Source organism: Notamacropus eugenii, chromosome 6, assembly GCF_028372415.1.
Source record: "Notamacropus eugenii isolate mMacEug1 chromosome 6, mMacEug1.pri_v2, whole genome shotgun sequence".
Taxonomy (NCBI): domain Eukaryota; kingdom Metazoa; phylum Chordata; class Mammalia; order Diprotodontia; family Macropodidae; genus Notamacropus; species Notamacropus eugenii.
This window is the reverse complement of record NC_092877.1, coordinates 137279300-137297925: the sequence shown is the minus strand read 5'-3', so window position 1 is coordinate 137297925 and position 18626 is coordinate 137279300. Positions and strand designations below refer to the sequence as shown.

At 39.5% G+C, this 18626-nt stretch overlaps 1 protein-coding gene across 1 annotated transcript in view; it reads left to right on the top strand.

The window, feature by feature from the left end:
• MGAT4D (MGAT4 family member D) overlaps positions 1–18626 on the top strand; it is a 126276-nt gene that overhangs the window by 69889 nt on the left and 37761 nt on the right. Inside the window, exon 7 of the mRNA XM_072621101.1 lies at positions 3083–3158. Within this exon, the coding sequence (XP_072477202.1) occupies positions 3083–3158 (76 nt within the window). The remainder of the gene's footprint in view (positions 1–3082; positions 3159–18626) is intronic.

The window sequence follows — 18626 nt, the reverse complement described above, 5'->3', positions numbered from 1 at the left end:
GACCTGTGGTTCAAATGCTGCTGCCTCTGACCCATATTGGCTGTGTGACCATGGGCAAGTCACTTAACCCTTCAGTGTTCTTAGCAGTTCTCTAGGACTAGAAATTGTTAGGTAAAAGCAAAAGAATTTCTTCACCCAGGAGTTTTTGGTATCAGTATAATCACAGGTCTAATTCCTATCCCTATATTTGGCAAAATGTTTCAAGTCATAAAAATGAACTTAGGGAAGTGACAAAAATCATGAGTTGGACAATTAATTTCCCTTCTGATGAGCGTATTAGAACAGTTCATTATATGCAAAACATAAGGTTCTTTTAAAATCTTCATTTAGAAAACTACCTAATTAGGAACCTGTGGGATTACCAGCATAAGGTTTGAATGAATGAAAATAATATTTATTAAGAGTTTGTGGTGGGGCAGCTAGGTGGCTCTGTGGAGAGAGCCCGGGCCCTGGAGTCAGGAGGACCAGAGTTCAAATATGGCCTTAGACACTTACTAGCTGTGTGTGACCCTGAGCAAATTGCTTTAATTTGATTGCTTCCAAAAAAAAAAAAAAAGTTTACTGTGTGCAAAGCTCTAAGGATACAAATAGGGAAAAAGAAGAAAACAAGATCCCTGCTCTCAAGGGGCTCATACTTAGAAGATCACACTTATTTGATCACTTAATTCTCTGGACCTATTTCTCTAACTTTAAAAGGAGGGAGTTAGACCAGATGACCTCTTAGTCTCTTCTAGGTTTATATTGACAATCCATGATTTAAATGTTAACTGTACTCATAAGATCGTAAAATCCTTATCTAGAGCTAGAAGTAGAGAGGCCATCTCTTTGCCCCATTTCATGGATGAGGATACCAAAGCAGGGAGGTCTAACAATGATTCGTCCAAGATCATACAAGTAGGAAGCCTCAGAAGTAGGATTTGAACGCAAGTCCTCTATCCCGATAGCCAGTGCTTTTTTCTTCTCTACCACATTTGAAAAATATGAATTCATTCTACTTCTTCTGAATTAAATAATGATATTGCTGCTAGCCAGAGTTAAATGTAAATCAAACATGCTTTCATTTTAATATCTATTTCATTACTAAATGACCATCTTCTATGCCTGTTAGTGCCTGCTTTTACCATGGCAATAGATTTTAAAGAAGTGGTAGATTGTTGGGGTGAGAAAGGTACCCTTAAGAGGTCCCAGTCCTCCCATCTCCATCAGTATGCAAATCATTTGGCTGGAATGCAGCCAGGGCTGCCAAAGTAAATCATTGACCTTTCTATCACTTTGATTTCTTTTCAGTTGTACTAAGACTCAAATGTGGTTTTACTCCTTCAAATTACCCTTTTTCATTTATTTTCATTTAGTAATTAGCTGCAGTTATTCAAATAATTTTTTATTTGTTTTAGTTTGGGAATGAACTACTTTGAGCCAATGACAAAAATTATGTCAGGGAGAAAAAAAACCCTAACTTTTGTCCCCTACTGTTTTCTGAGCCAAATGAGACATTTCTTCACTTGCCCTCAATCACTTAAAAAAGTCTAGGATATGCAGAAGATTAAGTTAAAACTGCAGTCCACTGTGGATAGCTAAGACTATCTTTTTATGTACATTATGTATTGATTCATGTGAGGATAACTATAAGTTACCTGACTTCTCAGAAGATATTGGGTAGCCCCAAACCCTGGGAAGTAGTCATCAAGACTGCTTCAAAACTAGAGAGATTCTGTAATAATTTTTAGCCCTGCTAGCGCCATTATTGTTAAAGCAGCAGGCAGCTTTGCAACTTCATTTAAAAAATGCTCATGAAATGCTTCGTGCCAGTTGCTGGGGGAGCTGGGGATTGATTGGAAAGGCAGGAGGTAGAGAATCAATTGCAAGGAGGATGGGTGCCAGGATGTGGGTGTGCTAGATTCTCAGGTATGAGACAAATCCTATATATAAAGAATTGCATATGTCTAAATGCAGGGAGAAGGAGAAGGTGGGATGGTTCCTGAAGGAAGGTCAGCAGGCACGATGGGCATGGAACAAGGAGAGCAGCTTCTATCCACCAGCAGCTGGTAAAGCTACAGCCGCCAGCTCCATTGGCCAAGATCTAACGAGTCATTGCATTCTGCTTTTATCTATTTAGCTATTACATCATTTATGCACAATGATTCACTTGTACTGATACCCATGAAGCTTATATCTGAGTAGAGACTGGACCCCCTTCTCCCACTACTCCTTGGACATCCTTCTACCCTGAAAGAGATGGATTTTAGGCATCATATTTTATGGCTTGCTTTGGCATATGTTCTGTATGGTAAAGTAATTCACTTTTAATACCACTGAAGCCCTCATTAGGAAGGGCAGATATTTGTAAAAATGCATAAATTGTTCTGGCTGAGAAACTTGTTCTCCTTATTTATGGATCTTGTTCACCCCATTTAGATCTATTCATATCAAGGTGCCATATCAATACCTCTCAAGCATGACCAGTTGTGGCAGAGAGCATGGAAGCAACTATCCATGGGAAGATTTGTATGCACATCTGTGATAGCCCTAGAACTCCATGCTAGGGGGCATCTTTCATAAGGACTCATACACTTTATATAAAATGGATGTAGGCCGGCAGTCTATAGAGAAATGGGCAGATAGCAGAAATGAAGCATTTTCTTTTACTCTGGGTGACAGCCTTCTTGGTCCTCATGTTCCTCATAAATATAGGAAAACCGGTTTTTTCCCTTGCCACCCAATAATTGCACTGGTAGGAAGAAAATTCTGGTGATTCCAAATGATAATGACTCAGATTTATTATTTGTAATAAATTAGAGGAATCTCAACAGGAAACGGAATAACAAATTAGAAGATTAGAGGAATCCGGCTTAGTACTTCAAACTCACCTCGTTGTACTGTGGTTGGAGTTAGCTAAGTAAAGAAGGTAGCATCCTGTAGCACACAAAGATGCTGGCTTCACTTAACCTAGGAGAAGCACTTTCTCCTAATAACCATCTTGAAGACTTTGTCCGTTCTTTTGAGCCCTGAATTGTCTTGCATACATCGTACCTTAAACCACAATGGAAAATATATTAACGGAGATTTTATTGCTAACCTTTAGGTGGAGGACCAAACAAAACCTGGATTACAGCTTCTTGATGCTGTATGCCCAAGATAAGGGCAAATTTTACCTTCAGGTAAGGTGATATTACAAATTGTTCCAGCAGGACCATTCACCTGAAGAGAAGCATATCAGACTGTTGTCCTATGGGGGGAGGGAGGGGAGAGTGGATGCTAAGATCAGTCTCTGACTTGTCATATCTCCCTATCCCCGTACATTTGTATGAGAGGATAAGATAAAAACTGGTATCATTATAATAGGAAGTAAAAAATAGTAAATGCATACATAAGAGGATAAAATGCTGTATAAGGACTTTTCACTTGTGAAGAACCTGGGACAGATCCATGGAGGGGAGCAGCCTATGGACTGAGACTTAAAGGACTGTGTAGTATGTCAGTAGGCAGTGATTGAGGGAGGACATTTCAGGTATAAAGAATGGTGTGAACAGATATTCAGAGAGAGGAAAGTTGGAGCTATGGACAGGGATCACCCATTTTTTTTTTTCTGCATGAGATATAGATAGGAAGGTTGGTACCAGGTTCTGGAGAGCCTTGCTTGTTTTGCTGCAGCAGTGATCATTCTTTTATGTAGCTGCTCATTCTTTTTATTGTTTATGGATGTTTTGTTTATTTTACCTGTTTCATTTTTTATTTTGGAAATTTAAGGTTTTTTTTTTATTCAAGGTAGCTACCAATTTATCAATTTAGCTTGTCTTTTAAAAAACATGGTGATGATCATTTCTGTCATTTTTGTGACCTCATTTGTCGATTTCTCCCTTAATTCCTAACATTTTGTCTTTTGTTCTTGCTTTGTGGTTTTCATACATAGAAGTAAATGAGGCTGACACTTAAAGAAAGTTGTTTAGCTCAGAAAGTGAAATTGGTAAGCCTGATTCTTCCATTCCTGTGTAATGGGGTGACTCTCTCAAAGTTTCCTTGAGCATCAGTAGGTCTTCCTCTGTGGCAGAAATCCCATATTACTTCCTGATAACCCACAACCGGGGATCCTAAGTTGGCATGATTCTGTTCCAGTACTGACAGTGTAACTCCCAGATGGAGCAAGACCAGAGGACTGGAGGCCTTGCTTCAAATCACTTCAGTTATTAAGTACCTACTGTGTGCAAAGCACTGTGTTGAGTACTGGGGGTTTTAGTGAAGCGCAAGCCAGATATGACTCCACCAGCGCAGGTTATGTTTTGTAGAGTTGCAACTTTGACAGCTGCTGTGTCTGCGGAATTCATCTTCCTCGGGTCAATGTGGGGATGATCCTTTTTGAACATGGACAGGCTAATCTTTAGGAAGCATACCTAAGAAAATTTGAGGACAGAAGGAAACTAAGAGCTGGGGAGACAAGGGACAACTCCAGGGAAGAATTGGCCTCCTGAGCAGAGCCTTAGAAGTAGGTAAAGAAACCTCGAATTTATGAGAGGACATCCTACTTTTAGATGGCTCTCATTGCTAGGAAGCAATGTATCTGTACCTGTACTCTTGGCTTCCTTTAGTTCTGAGGCTTTTGAAACCAAGAACAAGCTTTAATCGCTCTTCCAAGGGACAGCTCTTCAGATGATTGAAAAGAGCTGTCATTCCTTCCCTGGCTCCTCATAGGGCATGAATTTGAGGTGTTTTACCACCCTGGCTGTCCTCCTCCACACTCCAGATATCCTTCTTAGAACAGAAGGTCGTATTCAAGGTACAGTCTGATTTTTGAGGATTGAAGGCAATAGGGCTAAGACCCTTCTCTTCATTGCTTCACAGTAGCCAAATGACTGCATTAATTTCCCCTCCTGGCCCATCACACAATTTAGTGGATATAGAGTTTGCACTTTCATATCCGCCCCTCCCCCAGATCTATTTCAAGCTACAGTCTAGCCATACTTCCTCCTGTCCTTCCCAACTTGTAGTTATGAGTTAATTTTTTTGAACCCAGTTATGAGACTTTGCATTTATCTTTATAAATTTCATTTGATTAGATTTGACCCAGCATTATAATGTTTGGATCCCGATTTTGTGATCTGACTTGTGAATTTTCTTTCTGAATTTTGTGTAATCTGCCCACAAAGGACTTATTTATTACTCCATCAGATTAGATGACCATACTATATAATTATAAACTTAACAAATAATACCAACAGCAACTCAAATTCTTAGTGTCTTTTTTATAAGATTTAAATTTATTTATTTATTTTTAGTTTTCAGCATTCTTTTCCACAAGTTTCAAATTTTCTTCCCATCTTTCTCCCTCCCCTCACCCTGAGATAGCATGCATTCTGATGACCCCTTCCCCAAGTCTCCCCTCCTTTTTATCATCACCTTCCTCTTATCCCCTTCCCTTTTACTTTCTTGAAGGGCAAGGTAGACTTCTATAATCAATTCCCTGTGTATCTTATTTCCCAATTGCATATAAAAACAATTTTTAAACGTTTGTTTTTAAAACTTTGAATTCTTACAGTGTCTTTTAAAGGACTACTGGATACTTTCCTTAGGATGCTCACGGGTGACACACTCCATTTTTCAGATGAGGGAGAGAGGCTCCAGCTAACATTTTCCTAGGGTCAAATAGCTGTTAATTGTCAAGAATGGATTTGAACAGAGGTCTCCTGAGTCTCAGTCCAGTATTCTTTTCACAATACTATTTTGTAGCTGTAACAACTTGAAAGCAAGATTTGTTACAAACCGTGTACTTTTCTTCTCTTCCCTCTTTGGGTTTAATCATCTGTAGCTCAGTTCTTCCAGCTTTTCTTTCTCAAAGGAAAATGTTTTTAGTCCTGACTACTTTGATCATTAACTGCCAATCTTTTTACCTTCACTTTCCTAAGAAGCACAATCTTCAGATAGTCAACTGAGAATTCCCAAAGAACAATGATCTGTTGAGTGCAGTGCATGACTGGTTGCTTTCCAGTCTTTCTAGTTTCAGTAACAGTCTATTAACAAAAAATCCTCAATGCCCGGAGTTGTTATTTATTAAGTAAGCTGCCTGGTTACAGCATACTCTGCATCCATTCTCAGTGTACTGTCTAGAGATCTCTCTAATATTTTTATTTTCTTTTTCTAGAGTTCTTTATTTAAATAGTGCTGGGTTGTCTTCCCCCCTGGATTGTAAGCTACATGAAAGCAAAGACATTCAGTGTGTGATATACTTTTTTTTTGTCTATTCTGTGCCCAGTGTACACTCAGAAGAGTCAATATTTGATGATTGATTTACTTAGAGGAGATTTGGAAGAGGGAAAAGCTGCAGAGGGAGTTCCATTCTGGATTTGTTGAGTTTGAGATATCTCTAGAACATGTCTTTGAAATGTCCAGTAGGGGATTGGTGACATGGGACTGAAACTCAGGGGAGAAACTGGCCTAGAGGAGTGATCAGAGAGGTGGGAGGAGAACCAGAAGAGAGGAATGCTATAAAAATCCAAAGAGGAGAGAGCACCCAGGATGAGAGAGTAGACAGCAGTGTCAAATGCAGCAGGTAGGTCAAGAAGGGTGAAAACCAAACCATCACGTTTGGCAGAGAAGAGACCACTGGTAATTTTAGAGACAGTGTTTCAGTTGAGTCTTGAGGACAGAAGCTGTTTCACAAAGGAATGAAGAAAGAGTGAGAAGAGAGGAAGTAGAAGAGATTTATGACAATAGCTTGAGTGGATGGTAGTCTCTAATAAAGGTGAATTTTTTTGAGGATGAGGAAGACTTGCCATGTTTGAAGATGTCAACTAGTAGCTAGGGGGAGATTGGAGATTTGAGAAAATTGGGGATGCAGTTAATTTATCCTCACAGCAACCCTAGGAGGTACGTGCTATTATCTCCATTTTACAGCTGAGGAAACTGAGGTCTATAGAGGTTAAGTGACTTGCCCAGGTTCACACAACTTGGTTATGGTTGGTTTTTTTTTAAATACTTCACTTAAAAAAATACTTTACTTTTATTATAGAACCCAAAATACAAAAACTCGTTCTAAGGCTTCAATTTATATTGACATCACTGAATATGGTTCATTTTCTTACTGTATCACATCAAGTATCACAGGCAAGATTTGAACCCAGAATTATTGTTATTTTGAGGCTAGTGTAGGGCATCAGTCCTTTGGTATTGTCCATACTAAGAGATTTCTTCCCTCTTGAAATCTATGTTCCTCTAACCAAAAAGATAATGCAGAATTGGAGTATTGTAGTTGTATATTAATCATTTACAAATGAATTAAATCCTTTTGAATAGCTTGTTTTTTATCCATTTCTTCAACAAGCATCTGTTAGACACCTACGATGTGCCGGGTACTTTTGGGAAATCCAAACTAGAAATCAGATTAGCTCTTCTGCTGCTGTTTTCTCTTCACAGTGTGGCCTCATTATTTGGGATTGGGGGGTTTGGGGGAGGGGCAGTGCAGTTTTATAACCTCACAAATATTTAAAAGAATTAAAATACATTCCAAGGCAAATACAAATGACTTAGGGATTGACTGTCCTGCACTTAATCCCCTTAAATGTGAATAACAAAGGGACAGTGTGCTCGGCGGAAGAAACACCAGACTTATAATATTAAAAAACCTGGCTCCAGCTTTATCAAGTATTTCACTACATGCAAGTCAATTAACCTTAAGCTACCATCTCCTCAAGTACAAAATGGGGAAAATAATACTTGTATTCTGTACCTCAGAGGGAAAAGTAAAGCATTTTGTAAGACCTGAAATGCAAAAGGAAAGAGTGTGATGATGACTGTACCTACTAGGTATCATCTGTTCTTTTTAAAAAATTGACTTAGCTTCATTAAATCAGCATGAGATCAGAGTCAGAGAGGAGTTTGCCTGCTATTGATGTCATAATTAAAATTGGAGTTCAAATAGTGCTTTAAGCTTTGCAAAGTACTTTACATATTGGTTCTAATGAGTCTTGAAACAGTGCAAGGAGGTCGGCAGTCATTGTTGGTCCTTTACTTGAAGAGACCAAAATGGCATCGTGATGTGAGATTCAATGTAGTGGGTCCAGCGGGGCTGCTCAGACCAACGTGAGCTCAGAAGGTTCTATCACAGGTTGGGTACAGATAGTCCGTATGATCATTTGGGAGGAAGATGTCTCTAAATTTGCACATCTCCTGTTTCTTTTGAGCTACCACAATTTTGCTTTGCTTTTAGAGCACAGCTCTCTTTTTTTAAAATAATTATTTTATTTGTTTTCAATGTTATATATTCACCTCCATATATCTTAGATTTTTTCCCCTCCCTCCCACTCTTTTTTTTAATATTAATTTTATTTATTTTTAGTGTTCTATAATCACTACCATAAAACTTAGGTTCCCCCCCCCCCATCACCCCCATTCCTCCCCAAGATGGCATACAATTCTTTATAGGATCTACACATACATTCCTATTGAATACATTTTCATTATAGTCATACTGTGTAGAAGAACTTAAATAAATGGGAAAAATCATATAACAAACCAAAACATTAAACACACACACACAAAAATGATCTGCTGCATTCTGTGATTGAATTCCATAGTTCTTTCTCTGGATGTGGAAGGCATTTTGCCTTAGAAGATCTTTGGGAATTTTTTTTTTTTAAGTCCTTGCATTGCTATGAAGATCCAAGTCTACCAGAAAAAACTCTCACATGCTGTGGTCGTTGCTGTGCACAAAGTTCTCCTGGTTCTGCTTCTTTCACTCAGCATCAGATCATATAAGCCTTTTCAGGCCTCTCTAAAGTCTTCTTGTTCATCATTTCTTATGGTGCAGTAGTATTCCATTATGTTCATATACCATAATTTATTCAGCCATTCTCCAGTTGATGGGCATCCCCTTGATTTCCAGTTCTTGGCCACTACAAAGAGTACTGCTATAAATATTTTTGTACATGTGGCACCTTTTCCCATTTTTATGATCTCTTGGGGATACGGTCCTATACAGTCCTAGTAGCAATACTGCTGGGTCAAAGGGTATGCACATTTTGGTAGCCCTTTGGACATAGTTCCAAATTGCTCTCCAGAATGGTTGGATCAGTTCACAGCTCCACCAACAATGAATTAGTGTTCCAACTCTTCCACATCCTCTCCAACATCTATCATTTTCCTGTTCTGTCATGTTTGCCAGTCTGATAAGTGTGATGTGGTATCTCAGAGTTGTTTTGATTTGCATCTCTCTAATCAAAAGTGATTTAGAGCATTTTTTCATATGATTATAGATATCTTTAATTTTTTCCTCTGAAAATTGCCTATTCATATCCTTTGACCATTTATCAATTGCCTCCCTCCCACTCTTTCCCCATTCTATCCTTGGGATGGCTTGCAATCTTATATAGGTTCTATACATGCATTACTATTAAATGCAGTTTCACCATAGTCTTGTTGAATAGATGAATTAAAATGAGGAGAAACCATAAAACAAAACAAACATAACACAAAAGAAAAGGATCTGCTTCATTCTGTGATCCAATTCCATAGTTTTTTCTCTGGATGTGGAAAGTGTTTTGCCTCAACAGTCCATTGGGAATTTTTTAGGTCTTTGCATTGCTATGAAGGACTAAATCTACCAGAAAAATTCCTTGCACACTGTGGTTGTTACTGTGTACAAAGTTCTTCTGGTTCTGCTTCTTTCACTCAGCATCAATTCATATAAGTCTTTCCAGGCTTCTCTGAAGTCTGAAGTTCATCATTTCTTATAGCACAATAGTATTCCATTACATTCATATACTACAACTTGTTCAGCCATTCCCCAATTGATGAGCATCCCCTCAATTTCCAGTTCTTGGCCACCACAAAGAGAGCTGCTATAAATATTTTGGTACATGTGGGACCCTTTCTCACTTTTGTGATATCTTTGGGATACAGTCCTAGAGGCACACAGCTCCTTCTTTGATGCTGGCATGCCATACTAGGTGGTCTTGTGCCAATGTCTTCCATGTCTTACAACTGATACCAGAGTTCTTGGGGAGGTCATTATTATAGACTTTACATAGACAGTACAATAGGCTATATATTTGAAATCCTCAGAAAAAGGAACTGAGGATCACAGGAGTTGAGACATTGCCCAAATAACAGAGCCTACCACCTGACAGGCACTATTAAGTGTCGGAGGTAGGACTGAACACCCAGGTCTTGTGGAATCCATGTCCGGTGTTCTATCCCATGTGCCACGCTGATGTCCAAATGAGCTTACTAGATAGATCATAGAATATTTTGCAAAAGGTCTTTTGAAATTGGCACATACCTTTCTTGAGCAATCTATGGGCATAAATGAATTATTTGGACTTCTGTAGGTTGCCTAAGTAGTGTGATGCAGATTAAGTCCTTTGATAGAATAACTATAGTAGGATTTGGTAGGGACAACATAAAAATCTACTGAATCTTTTGTGAAGTCTCCACACCTGTGACATTTTTCATTGCTACCTATATTTTCCTAGCTCATCAGACTAGCAGCGGACTGGAATTTCTGCTAACATTGTGTGCTCCTAGGTACAATCATCTCTTTACGGATGGACTGATGGTTTTCATAATTTCAGAGGAGATTTTAAACTTAGTCACACCTAAAAGCTTTTCTTTCATACTAAATATATCTAAAGACTTTGACTGACCAAACTTACCACAAAAACATGCTTTATCTCCAACAACCACCTTCTATCTACTAACCCTCTTTTGAATTGGGCAGCCCTTGAATAATACTAATTACCATCTATCTTATAGTATCTTTGTATCTTTTTTGTTTTTATCCAGACCCATAATTTCATCTGTGTAAGAAATTCTCTAATGCGGCAGTTTCTTCTACCAAGGCATATTGATAACTTCTCAGTAATTTATAAATAATCTTTTTAAGTATTGCTTGAAATACTGACTAAGTGTCTGGACCAACCATGGTCCGCAGTTGATATTTTTCAAAGCTAGGACTTGAACTAAGGTATTACTGAATTTAAGACAATCTCTCTCTATTGTCTCTCATGCTGTCTGTCTACATATCTATGTCTATCTACCTATGTACCTGCTTACCTTTATATCTCTGTATGTCTTCCAATCTAGGGAGGGAGATGAGAGAGAGAAAGAGAGAGAGAGAGAGAGAGAGAGAGAGAGTGTGTGTGTGTGTGTGTGTGTGTGTGTGTGTGTGTATAGAGGGGGGAGAAAGAGAGACAGAGGGAAGGAGAGCAAGCAACATATCTTAATTCATATTTTTATCCCCATAGTACTTAGCACAGTAAAAAATGGTATAGAGAAATTTAGAATCCGAAGACCTTCCCTTCTTCCTTCTGGTGTTTCCAGCTAACAACATAGCTTCCTCTTGCCTTCTTACTTCTGCCTTTATATTTCTCCCCTTCAGGAGTTCTTTGTTCCAGCCAGACTGGACAATCTGCCTGAATTCAGATCTTCACCCTTGGAGTGCAGTCCCCTACTCAGCTGTGTCTTTCAGACTCCTTATTTTCATTACCATTTTCCTTTTCTCACTGTGTTGCTTTCCTCTGTGAGCCCTTCCCCACCTCTCCTGCTTGTTAATACTCTCTCCCTTTTCAGTTTTCTTTGTATTACACTTATCTGCCAACCTGCTGTTCCCTGTCCTCCACCTTAACAAGAATGTAAAATCCGTAAGAGCTGGAATTGGTTTGTTTTTGTCTTTGTATGCCTAGCAGTTCCTAGTACAATGCCTGGAAACATAGGTGCTTAATAAATGTTTGCTAAATTCAGGTGGGGAGGCCAATTAGGAAGCTGTTGCTACATTCTGAATAGTATTATTCCCAGTGAGGTATTAAATGACTTTCATCTCTTTTATTTCCTGGTATGATGAGCCGTAGTGTACAGCACAAAGGATGCTGGATCTGGAGTCAGTGAGCCTGTATCCAGATCATGGCTCTCCTCCTCACCGTCTGTGGGACTTTGGCAGACCATTTCATTTCTCTGAGACACAGTTTCTTCATGGATAAAATGAGGGTATTGGGCCAGATGACCTTTAAAGACCCTTTGAATGCTGTTAATTCTGAGATTCTAGAAGTAGATTAGCAATAGTCAGCAAAGAAGCCTTGACCTCAAAATCACAAGGGTGTAGATCCTGAGGGAGAAGAAAGAAAGTGAAAAGGGAAGGAAAAGGGAAAAGGAAAGGAAAAGAATTACCTGCCACTGAGAACCTCTTTGCAGCTTTACTGAACGTCTATCCTCTAAAGATTCAATTGTTTCTTATAAACATTTGTAATAGAAATATTTAATGTTCTATTTGGAGAGATTTTTTCCCTCTTCAGATACAGTCTTATTTAGTCCCCCATCCTAGCACTGCTAATTAAGGTTAATTGACAATGAAAATAGATGCCCCCCCCCCAATCTGTGCTCTCTTATCCTGCAGTTATGAGATAATATCTCATTTAATATTCCTGAGGCTGTGTCCACAGCAGACTTCAGTCAGAGTCCGAAATTATGTTGAGATTCTGCCCTCGCCAGAGTGGGCAGAAGTGTCAGACAGATCTGATTTCTACTTGATAACCATCATCCCAAAAGACTTACGTGTTAATTTCTTTTCTTTTTGTCTCTCTTTTAAAACTAAATTTTATATAAAACTAACCTACATTTCTCCTTTTCCTGGCAAGGGAAATTTGATTCTAAATCCCCATGCAAGTACAAATGAAATGTGAGAAGGTTTATGGAATGATTACATAAATTTTATATGATCAGAAACCTTTATGAAACATGAGTTTCTAGAGACAGACCCTAATCCCACGCTCTAGCTGAGCTTCTCCTGAAAAAAAAATTTGCTTTAAAATTGCATGATTTGATCAGTGATCTGTTCATTTGGCAAATTATTATTGAATTCAGTTTGTAAGTCTCCTTGCTAGACCACTTTGGTGAATAAAAAGACTAAGGCCTGATCTCTGCGTTCATAGAATTTACAAGCTAGGAGAAATAGACGAGGAACAGGGATAATTGCAGAAAGTGTAATGTGAATGTGGAAATCCGGTAAGAGAGACCAGAATGCTGTTTTAGTTCAAAGTAAGGCAAGATTGATCCTACCCTGAAGGAGAGAGAATTGGCCCCATGAGGCAGTAGAAATAGGGTTGGATTTTGGAGCCTTGAACAGAATTTTAGTACTTTCACTTGCCACCACTGTGACCTTTGTTAATCCGATTAGTTTCTCTGGGCCTCAGTTTCCTGATCCGTTATATAAGGCAGTTAGATAAGATGATTTCTGAGGTTTTCTTCTAGCTTTATTACATCTGTGCAAAGCTCTGGGGAAGAGATGACACTTGACATTTGCTTTGAATTAAATGGACAGTATCGGTAGGAAAGAGTAGGAGCACAAGTATAAGGAAACAGGGAACATTTGTGAGTAATAGCGAGTCATCCAGCTAGATTGGTCTGGGTGCCCTGGGTGTGCTGGTGGGGATTAGTGTGAGATGGTTGGAACCAACAAAGAGTGGGCCTTGAATACGAGGCAGAGGAGTTTGGAATGACTGTAGTTGGAAATAAGGAGCCTTCGAAGTTTTGGGGGGTTTTGCACAAGGAAAGGGAATGCTCAGAGGTACTTTTTAGGAAAATTAATTTGACAATTGTGTGTAGAATGGTTTGGAGGGAGGAAAGACTGAAGACAGCGAGACCAGTTAAAAAAGAAGATAGTGCACGTCTGGTGGCTTGAACCAGGGAAATGACAAGGAGGAGGAGGAGGCACTGGTCCTGGTGTCGTATAGTGCCACCTGGTTTGAAATTCCACATCTGAGATATATAGTGTGGTGCTGGGCCAGTCACTCAATATCTTTGGGCCTCAGTTTCCTCATCTCTAAAAGGAGATCACTAGATGGCCTCTGAGGGCCTTTCTGGCTCCGAAAGCATGAGCCTATGATCCTCTCACTTTGTGCTGGTGTTTGGTGGGTGAGCAGGAACCCCTTCAAACCAGAATGCAGTGGTCAGTGGCCCAAACACCCCAGGAGACAATATGAGGGTCAAAGAATATGAAGTTATCAGAGTCAAGGAGCAGGTAAAGGGGCATCAATCGAGTGTGTTAATAAAAGTGCCAAGGGCTCAGTTCTCCCTTGAATGTCAGGAATCTAGGTACGTAAGTCACAGGTTAAACTACCAGGCGAAAGGTACATGATCCAGGTTCTCAGAACAACTGGAGCACCGCCCCATCATCCAGGATGTCAATGAAATGCTGAAACCAAGATTGTTTCTGCCAGGGGTTGCCTCCTATACATACACCCAAGCTATGGAGTCGCCAACTCCCCTCAGAAGATAAAAGGACTTTGGCTGTATTTTCTGGCTGTATTAGTGATCAGTCATGTTTGGAGAAAAATGATGCATGGTTAATTAAATTTTTTTTTTCAATTAATGAGAACTTACTTTCTCTCTTTGTCATCCCTCCATTAGAAAAAACAAAACAAAACTCTTGTAACAAATGCACATAGTCAAGCAAAACAGTCTCCTTGTTGGCCATGTCTAAAAAAAATAGACACTGTTCTTCAAGGCTTGGCTGGCATTAGGAGTGCAGCAACACAGATTGGGAGCTGGGAGTGATCTTAGGGTTAGATCATAGTAGTCTAGACCCCTCATTTTTCAGAGGAAGAACCAGAAGTCCAGGGTAGTAAAGGGATTTGCTCAAGGTACGGGGGACAAAGTGTTGGACTTGGAGTCAGGGAGACTCATCTATGTGAGTTCAAATCTGACCTCAGATACTTCCTAGCTGTTGTGACCCTGGCCATTGTCACTTTTTACCCTGTTTACCTCAGTTTCCTTATCTGTAAAATGAGCTGAAAAAGGAAATGGCAAACCACTGTTATCTCTTCCTAGAAAACCTCACATGGGGCCTTGAAAAGTTGGACACTACTGAAAACGACTCAACAACATAAGAAGTTTTACTATTATTAGAATTCATGTTCTTACATCAGTTTTACACTATTAAAGCTCAGAACAGCACTAAATTTTGGGTTATCCTATCTGTCTGTCTGCCTGTCTGTCCATCCATGGATATGCCCACAAATAATAGAATTCTTAACTTACCAAAAATGGTGGTAGATTAAAATTCAAAATGGCATGAAAATTTGGGTCCTCCTATCTCTCTGCCCACAAACTGTAGAATTCATAACTTACCTAAAATGGTGATAGCCTGGGTTTAGGCTGAATTTCCTGGCCTTACACAGCTTGTAAGAAGTCACACAGCTAGTAAGTATCAGGGGTCAGAATTACACCCTGGTCCTCCTAGTCCAAGTCTAGCCTTCTGACCATTACAACACACTGCTTCCAGTTCTGTCCATTCTTCTTTGCCTTCATTACACTTGTCCCCACCCTTTACATTTAGAAACTTTACTGCTACCTTCATGTGTTTTCCCACTAGATGGCTGTCTCCCTCACCCCTGCCATTGATGCTCAGTGTTGACGCATTTCCACTAATCTTTTGAGCCCTATTTTAGCTTCCCATTAGTAACAGGCACTGAAAGTAAAATACATCAGGGGCAGATTGGTTTCATCATGACTTGTCCTTCCTTCTAAAGACATGATTTTTGCCTCTGGTAGTCTTAAGTGTATAAAACTCCAGTAATGATTCCATGTTACTCTCATACATAATTCAGGTAAGTAATGTGTTTACTTTGTACTTCACAGGATCCATGCTCTTATTCGTTTGGGTCCTTGCTCCAGTGATCCAGATAATAACCCCTCCATGCTTTCTTGATTGATGTAATTCTTGTTCATGTGTTTCTCTCAATCCCCCATAACTCAACACATTGGAAGTCTTCCTCTTATATTTCAGTATTGCATGGTTGCCAGTGATGCACTTGGCCCTGTTTATCTGTTATGCCACATCCTTGCTATTAACTGGATCACCTCATTTTCCTGTGGATAGTCAGACTGAGCTCTTTTAAGGTGATTATGGCTCTCAGCTAAGAGGGTTTGTTTGCATTGTTCCCATGCTTGATGTAATCAGCACAAAGCTTTTGTTTACTTCTCAGTTCTGTATCACTTACCCTCTGTGGGACTCAGTTTCCTCATCTGTAAAATGAGGAGGTTCCAGTAGATGATCTCTGGGTTCCTTCTATCTTTATATCTAGTCTTTTGCTCCTAAACAAGTAAGTCTGTAGTTATGAAATAACCCCTCATGAGAATTAAGGAAAGATAATGGAATAAGTGAGCAGAAAGTGCCTTTATCCCTCCATGCATCATTTGTGTGCTGTAAGTAACAGGTACACCCTCTTTGAAATTCCTAGGAAGATGTTTTGTAAGTGGCACAGGGGATAGAAAAATGGACTGGAGTCAGAAAGACTCATCTTCTGGAGTTCAAATCCAGCCTCAGACACTTACTAGCTGTGTAACCTTGGACAAATTATTTAACACTATTAAAAAACCTCAATTTCCTATCTGTAAAATGAGCTGGAGAAAGCAATGGCAAATCACTCCAGTATCTTTGCCAAGAAAACCCCAAATGGGGTCATGGAGAGTTTGAAATGACTAAATGTTTATAATATTGGCATATACAAGGACTGTTGATTTGTCCTTATTCGGTTTAAACCCAGAAGTAATTCTGAAACTTCCTATCAGTCTGAAACTCCAAAACCATCTTCTGAAAATGCAAGTGATTTTTTGTCAAATGTTTTCCCTTCTTGATTCACAGTGGACCAGAAGTGCCCTCTCATCTGACATTAAGAACCACTCATGGAACGTGGTTCATGGGCCTTGGGTACACCTTGTAGAATGGTTCCACAACTGTGGAGCCTTAGAATTTTCTGAGTGTCTTTCTTAAACGTAACATCAGTCAGAGAAGATGAGCCAATATTGTACTTACAAAGCATTATCTTCTGATACTTTTAAAGTAATGGAGAGAGGTTACTTTCCTCATTTAAATATGTTGACCTTTTTATAGTTCTGCCCTTTGCCTTCCGCTAAAGGAAGATTGGAACCCAGGTCTTCTTTGATTTGCAGAACCCTTGACCCAAGATCATACAAGTAGGAAGCAGCAGATCCCGTACTTGAACCTAGTCCCAGTCCAGTGCTCCTTCTGGTTCTACCCTTGTGCAAGCCACAATACTTTACTGTGACTGAGCTGGCTATTCAATTATGCTCCATCTACCAGTCCATCAGAAAGCAGTTATTAAGCACTCTAGAAAATGTTTTGGAGGGCTCAGGGAGAAAGGGCTCTAAAGTAGGAGGTCTCACCCCAGTGCTGTGGGCAGTTACAGTTATTCCTCAAATCCATTTACATTTAGCTCTCCTTCATCAACGAATCACGCTTTTCTAAAGCTGAAAGCATCTTTGAGAGAAGCTCAGTTACAGTTAAGTGCTTTCTATGCATGCCCAGGGGAACTGGAATGAAAATGGGAAATGTCACAGCTACTTTTAGGCCCCTCATTTGGAATTTGTCATGAATTCGGGCTTATGAGTATAGGCTGTTATTTTAGCCAGTGATTCATGCCTAACTCTGTCATGGATTGAATAAGTGTGTTCTTATTTGCTATAATTAATTCATTACACTTGATAAGACAGGATACCAATAAGGATGATCTCTCTATCAGCTCAGTTAGCTCAAGAGGAGAGGTTGAGCTCTTCTAGACAGAAATTCATATAAGCATGCATCAAAAGTAATTGAACAAATTTGTAATAGACTGGGATATATAAAATATTAAAGGATCAGAAAACCCAAGGTTAATTAGGTAGAAATTGAATGGTAGGGGAATTTTGTTCTGTGTCATTCACATAAAAAGAAAATATTAAAAAATGATTGCTTTTCTTATCTCTTAAAGGAAATAAGCCTAATGAGGTATTACTACATTATTTAAATATTTTAGGACCAGCACATACTTCAGTTCTTACTATGTGTCAGGTACCGCACTAAACCTTGCAGATACAAAAAAAGGAGAAAAAACAAACATGGTCTCTGCCCTTAACAAGCTTACATTCTATTGTTTTGTGGGGAGAGACAAAATGCAACAAATTTTGCATACAAGATATACACAGTATTAATGGAACATAGTCTCAGAAGAAAAACACTAGCAGTGGGAATGACGAAGAAAAGGCTTCCTGCCAAAGATGGGATTTGACCTAAGTGTTGAAGAAAACCAGAGGAGCTTGAAGGTGGAGATGAGAAGAGAGAGTGTTGTGGGCTCAGGAGACACCCTGTGATATAAAGCACAGTCTGGAGATGGAGTATTGCATGTGAGGAGAGGTTAAGTTACTTGTCCAGAGTCTCACAGGCAGGAAGCATAGCTCAGATTCAAACCTAAATCTTCCCCACACTGCATCTCTGAATGTGCTGCTCTGTCTTTGAAATGTTTGGTCCTGAGAACAAGACTCTTGTGCAGCGGCGGGCCCTTTCCTCACTTCTGTGGCTGCTTCGTTGCCCTGAGAAAGTAAAGGGAACCATAGCACGAGAGCAGGGATCCCTCCTACCCTAACAGGCTAATACCAACTTCCCAGTATCTTAGGGAGGAACCTGTGGCTGCAGCTGAAGTGTGGGATGGCCACAATTTCAAGAGCATCTTCTCTCAGTTCCCAAACCAAACTGCTTTATAATTCTGGAGTCCTAGTTTGCTTCTCAGGTGTCAGACCTTGGGCTCTGCTCCATTCTCTTGCAGTACCAATGAAGCACACTGGGACAAGCAAAGCTAAAAGGAGATGAT